Source organism: Molothrus ater, chromosome 17, assembly GCF_012460135.2.
Source record: "Molothrus ater isolate BHLD 08-10-18 breed brown headed cowbird chromosome 17, BPBGC_Mater_1.1, whole genome shotgun sequence".
Taxonomy (NCBI): domain Eukaryota; kingdom Metazoa; phylum Chordata; class Aves; order Passeriformes; family Icteridae; genus Molothrus; species Molothrus ater.
The window spans coordinates 337389-343878 of NC_050494.2; the positions used below are offsets into that span (position 1 = coordinate 337389).

General features: G+C 54.0%; 1 protein-coding gene across 1 annotated transcript in view; it reads right to left on the reverse strand.

Annotated features, from left to right (window-relative positions):
* LOC118694670 (centrosome-associated protein CEP250-like) overlaps positions 1 to 6490 on the reverse strand; it is a 12773-nt gene continuing 6283 nt past the window's right edge. The window contains exons 6-12 of the mRNA XM_036395854.1: positions 5581 to 5752; positions 4992 to 5146; positions 2857 to 3047; positions 1425 to 1552; positions 1077 to 1246; positions 159 to 335; positions 1 to 6 (exon numbers count right to left, since the gene is read on the reverse strand). Coding sequence (XP_036251747.1) covers positions 1 to 6; positions 159 to 335; positions 1077 to 1246; positions 1425 to 1552; positions 2857 to 3047; positions 4992 to 5146; positions 5581 to 5752 — 999 coding nt within the window. The remainder of the gene's footprint in view (positions 7 to 158; positions 336 to 1076; positions 1247 to 1424; positions 1553 to 2856; positions 3048 to 4991; positions 5147 to 5580; positions 5753 to 6490) is intronic.

The following is a 6490-nucleotide window of genomic DNA, read 5'->3' on the forward strand; positions in this document are numbered from 1 at the left end:
TCATTCCTGGGGCCAAAGACAGCCCCGTTCAGCTTTCACCTCCCCTAATTCAATGCAGGAGACACGGAGGGCATGCTCCACACAGCCCCATATCCTGCCATCTCCCACAGCTCCAGCCTTGCAAAAAATCACACCAGCTCTCCTCTCACAATCATTACCTCTTGCTTGGCATTTTCAAATCTCTTTAGCTCTTCTTGTTGGGCCAGCAGGGTGGCAACTTTCTGCCTCATCTCAAACAGCACCTTCTTGTGCTCCTGCCCTCTCTCTGCCTTCTCTTTTTCCCATTGCTCCAGCGTCTCCTGCATCTCTGCACGGTGCCTTTCACGCTCACTTGCCTGAGGAGGGGAGGAAAAATTTGCAAGATGAAGCCCCAGGCAAGCTCCTGGCTGAAAGATGTGAAGCTCCATCCCTCCCACAACCCCCAACTGGAAAAGACAACAGCACTGGCTTTCTGCACTCGAGAAGCTGTGTCCTGTCAGGGAATTCAAAAGGAGGCTCAGCAGGTGCAAGAATCACAGACTTGTGGAATCTCTTCTGCTGGCAAAGACCTTCCCAAGCACTGAGTCCAAGCACTCAGAGGAGGAGGTGTCACCTTCCCCTCTCTGATGCCCCAGTCACAAGGACTGAAGGACCAGTGACAAGGGGCCTGTTCCATTTGCTTCCAGCCTAAAGCTAATCCCTCTGTCCACCATGGAAGCACAGCGAGAAAGGAAACGAGTTCCCACGCCTGCAGCCAGCAGCACTGTTGGCATCTGCTCCACGCTGGCATCTGCTCTGTGGCAGGTGGCACTCGGGGATGATCCTGCCCTGGGCTGCCACGCTTTGGGTGGGCACTGCCCAACCTGCTCTGGAACTCCTCTTACACCCTCACTGAAGCCATGGCTGCATTTACTGTCCCAGCACCATCCTGGGGGCCGTCACGCTCCTCCAAGTCTCAGCTGCTGGCTCTGCTGCCCGGCCCAGCAGCGGGAGGCCTCTGGCAGAGGATTGCTGCCCTTTCACACCCTCAGCCTCTGCTTGTGCTGCACCAACCCACAGGGCTGGCTTGGACAATTCAGAAGCATATTGTCCCCTACCAGGTCTTGCAGGAGCTTCTTTATTTCCAGTTGCTGAGCAGTTCCCTGAAGCCTGAGGCTTTCCTGATGCTGCTGCTCTGCCTGCAAGAGCTGTTGAGCTGTGTCTTCCTGTTCTTGCCTCCTGAGAGCTCTCTCTGCTTCCAGCTCACCTTGCAGGCACTTCACTTCTCCTGCAAACATGACCAACAGCAACAGTGAGGGTCCTGACTGACTTTACTGACCACAGGCCCTTTCAGTGCCTCCAGCCCCACCACTCCTCAGAAGTTCTGTGGACAGAGACACCTTTACAGGGTGCTCAGCTTCTCTAGTCAGGTGCAGCACCACAAACAAAGCACACGAGGTTCTCACCTTCTATCACCTCCTTGGCCTGTGTGACTGTGAGCACTTGAGCCTCCAGATTGTTCCTGGTGATCTCCATCTGTGATATCTGCTGCTGAGCAGCAAACAGCCTGGATTGCAGGCTCTCCTTTGCTGACCTACAAGTTGCAATTATGGACAGACATGAGTTGCTTGCTCCAGACACCCACAGCCGGTTCTTCCAGGACAACGTGGCTCAAGATCCCCACGCCTGAGGATGGAAAATGGCTCAGCTGGAAACTCGTCCAGAGAAGGCACATCTGGGCCATTTCCAGAGCAGAGCAGGGCCTCTGAGGGACTGCCCAGGCCTTCCTTATGGCCTGCCATAGCACAGACAGCCCAGCCCAACTTGGCCTCAACAGCCAAACCTTCACTTGCTGCTCCTGACCTATGACTCTGGGTACCTGTGCCCAAACAGGCTGGAGCAACAAGCAAAAGCCCAGCCCCTGCTCACAGCCCTTCTCTCATCAGCACTTCCAAGCTGCTCCTCAGGGAGACAGAACAGACTCTTGTCCTGGCTGACTCCTGATTTTTAATGCTCTTGATAATGGACATCAAGGTACATCATCTTCCCGACACCTGGTATTTAACAAGGCTTCAGAACTACTTTGCAGATACAGTAAAATCTCATGGTCATGGCAGCACTTGTAAATAATCAGAACAGCCTTTTGTCCAAATTGCAACTACCTGAATGCAGAGACTGCAGTTTCAACTCTTGCAAGGTCAAGGAGTAGACTTGCTGCCTTTATTTGAGTGTTGCTGAACAAGCAGGCAGTAGCCCAAGGGACTTGTCCTTCCTTGCACAGTGAGAGGGACCATGCAAAGGCACCTTGGCAGGTTTGGCAGCTGGGTGCCCACCAACAATCAGCAAGAATGCCCAGAGGCTGTTGAGAATTCCAGAGAGCTTTCCCTGCTGCTCTCTAACCAGCTCTAGGTCCTGTCCCACACTTCTCAAGGGTGTGCTTGGAAGCAGAAATGCCTCAAGATTGTCAGCAGGAGCCTCTGGCTTCACCCTGAATGGCAGCGTGCTACTCCCAACGTGCCAAGGTAAGAGCCTGGAATGCTGAAGATGAAGCCTCCTGGTCTGAAGATCAGGATCATGTCAAGCGACTCGGAAAGGAACGAGGGATGTTCAATGCCCAGAACGAGGAACCAAACCCAAGAGAAACTTGAGGTTTCACTCAGCATCTGCATGGTTTAACTACTCCTCAGTTCAGGGCTGGCTGGATTGCTTTTGACATCCCACAGGAGTGTGCTCGGTAGCACAAACAGGAGCCCAAGGCTCATGAGAGCTTTGCTGGCTTTATGTGACAGAAAAATGACCCTCACATCGTGGCTTTTTTTTTTTTTTTTCTTGAGACTCTTCCATATTGTGTCCATGGAATGTAAAACCATCTGAAAAGTTTCAACTCCCTGCCTTTACCTGGTCTCCTCCAGCTGCCTGGCAAGGTCTTGTTGGAGCCCCTCGCTGGCTGCCAGTTGGCCCTCAAGGTCAGCCTTCTGGGCCAGCAGCTCCTCCTCTCGCCACGCCTGGGCCACTTCATGTCCTTGGTCAGAGGATTCCTGGCTCAGCTGCTCCAGACACCATCTCGATGACTCTTCCTCCTGGGAAACCTGCAAGTGGGACAAGGTACAGCTGGAGCCCTTCCTCGGGAGCCCTGTGCAGAGCCAGCCAGTGCCACCTCACAGGCAGCCAGAGGACAAGGAGCACCTGTGCTCTGGCCTCAAAGTTTCACAGCATCTGCCCCATGCAGCTCTGATAGCCTGGCCTGCCAAAAGCCTCTGGCACTGTTCCCTTGGAAGTGCTGTGGCAGGCCCTGCTGCCTTGCCTGGGACCAGACAGCTCCTTCCCAACAAACATCCCTACTCCAAACTCTGTGTTGCCTCTCACAACCACTGCATCTTCCACAACCGCCAATACAATTTACTCTAAGGACCAGCAGTGCTGAACATTGTCAGCTATTGATCTAAAACTCAGCTGGCATTAGTCCATCACTCTGCTCACCTGCTTCATTCCTTCCCACACCAAATCCAGTCCTCCATGCATTGCCTCCCCTTTTGTGAGCACAGGAGAAGCGGCTCCCCATGCCCAGCTTTTGGCCTGGAGCTGGTTTGAACAGCAAGCTCCAGAGCTGGATCAGTCATTCCAGCATACCAGGAAACAATCTGGCAGTCAATGGTGTCAGGCTGGAGCCAGGCAGACAGACAAGGCTGCCTGCTGCAGCCCAGGCTGCTTTACCCAATGGGACTGACAGGGATAGAGACCCACCTCTTCATGGGAAACATCTCTGGAATAATTCAGGACACTGGAGTAGACATGAAGGTCAATGCCAGTGCCTGCCTGCATACAAGTCTTTCCCTTCAGGATGTCCAAGTCCTTCTCAAGAGCGCCTTTGGCAATTTCACTTTGGTTGAGTGCAGCACTCAGTACCTAAGTGCTATCCCTCAATTTCTTCAAAGCAGCAGCCCCATGCTCCAAATCTTCCTGCATGCCTGCCCTCTCCAATTCGAATTCTTGATTATTTCCCTTATGATTTCTCATCTCAGGTGCATGCAATTCATACTCCATTTCCAGATATCTCATCTGCTGCTGGTACATTTCCCATTCATGCTGCCAAAACAGGGAGGAAAAGGCTCCCCGATTCCCTCCCTCACTTTGCTTTTCATACCAGATCTGCACTCCTGCTGCAGGGGCAGGCACAGGCTGCCCCTGTCTCTGTGCTTCTTGGGATGCTGCAGAGCTTTGCTGGGCTCCCCTTGATGCTGCATCTTTCCCAGCTCACTCAGCCCATCCCAGCTTCCCTTCTGCCCTTGCCTGACCTCCTGCTGCTCCACTCCAGGCCTCCTTTGGGGAGGAGCTGCCAGAACTGCAGCCAGGATTTCAAGTGCCCGCTAAGCAGGATTCAGGCAGTGCCACGAGGATGTGCTCTCCATCAGGGAGGAAGGGAAGAGCAAACAGCCGCAGCCTTTCATTCCCTGGGGCTGGGCTGACAGCAGTGCTTTTCCACCTCTCCTGTGTAGAGTTCCCATGGCTCCATGCCCCAGAGCCCCACTGCCCTCTCTGGCAGCAGCAATGGCCAGATCAGTCTGTCATTCTCTGCTGCCACTCAGGACCAGTTCTCCCCTAGCAGGCACACGTCCTGCTGGGGATCAGACCTTGGCTTTCCTCTCCTCTCTCCCCACTGGCTGCTCTCCCATGGCCAAGGCCAAACACCTTTCTATTAACAGCAAACTTGGGACTCTCCCCTTCATTCCAGATCCAGATAGTTAGAAATCTGAACATGGGTTTGGACACCAGGAATTCCCCAAACCATGCAATGTCAGTAGGGACACTGAGGACATTGAGAACTAAAGGTTCAAGGGCACAGAAGCCCAGCATGGAGGAAAATCAGCAGCCTCAGCATTAACTGGCTTTGCCATGACTACAACATCTTCTCCTCCTTATTCAGAAGAATGCAATTAGAAAAGTTAAACTGGGAAAAGGTGCTCTTTAGAACTATGAACACCAGGCCCAAACATAGCTAGGAAATGGCACTTTGTGGCATCAGCCAATCTCACCAGCACATCCTTCCTTTCCTTCTCCAGCTTTTCCAATTTTCTCCTCAGAGATGCCACCTCCTGCCGAAGAGCCACAGCCTCTTCCTGCCTTTCAGTGGCCTCCTTCTCCAGGGCAATTTGGAGACAGATGTGCTTGGCTTCTGCCTGCACGCAATCTGCAGCAGGGAAGAGGAAAGGAAAGGGAAAATGGGAAGGAGAAAAGCAAAGCAAAGGCAAACTGATGTACATCCTGCAGAGACAACAGCACTGTCTTCTCTACCTGCCTGTGGTTGCCAGGCGCTAAGCCCACAAAGGCTCCAAAGCTGACAGAAACGAAGGAAACTTCCAGGTACAGAAAAAGGCAGGAATGAAAGGAGCAAGATTCAGAGAGATAGGAGAGGGTGTTTGTTCTTGGCCTTGTGCAGAGTGAGCAACTCAAGAGAGACAAAGGAGAGGGGATGCCTGTGCAGCCCTGCTCCAGAGAGGCCAATAGCCTGGAGGCTCTCAGGCAGGGCCTGGAGTTTGGGGGGAATGGAGCTGAGGCATCCAGCTACAGCTCCTCAGCTGGTGAGGCAGCATGGGGCAGTGAGTGGGAGAGGAGAAGCTGTACCTTGCTCAATTTCCTCCAACTCCTTCTGCAGCTCCAGGTTGCGGGCTCTGAGGTCATCTCTCTGAGCTTGTGTCTTCCTCAGCTCCAGCTCCACAGCCTCACACTGTATGGCCAAGGCAAGAGCTTTGTCATCAGAGCTCTGGAGCTTCACACGCAGCTCAGACACCTCAGCCTGCAGCACGTGCACAGAGTCCCTCAAAAGAGCGTTCTCCTGCTCGAGACTCCTCCAGCTCCTTCAGCAGCTGCTTCTGTTGAGTTGCCTGGGAAGCCTCCATCTGCAGCACTGCGTCCTGCAGGGCCCGGATCTGGAAGATGGATGCACAGAGCCTCAGGGACAGGGCTGCTCCTGAGGCAGCAGAGTGGGCCGCAGGGAGAGCAACGAAGGAGAAATGACTTCAAGCCAAAGCCAGAAGGCACAGAAGCAAGGATTGCAATGGAGGCAAATGGAGAGAAAACAGGGAAAGAGAGGGGCAATGGGCATCCTTGGGCTGCAGCTCTGAACAGCGGCTGAACTGGCGTGTGGGAAGTGCCCTGCCCAGTCTGCCACAGCAACCCCGGTGTCCCCACATTGCTCAGTGCCTGGCACAGGCACTAACTCTTGTCTGGGACAACACTGCCAACAGAGGGACAGAGAAGCTCCAGAGGAGTCTGCTGTGTGCTTCTCCTCCCACATTTCCTGCTGGGACCCGGGAGAGGATGGTGGGGGAAAACTTCTGCAGCTGACACCAGATCCAGCCTCAGCCTCAGGGTGCAGCAGCAGCCCTGGGCAGAACACGGCAGCTGTGGATGCTGCTGGCAGGGGAAAAAGGCTGGGGCCTCCAAGGCAAAGGTGCTGTTGTGTGTCCCTGGAGAAGAGGATGCCACTGCACAGCTTACCTGTTGTGTTGAGCTCCCGCAGTTGTCCAGCGCG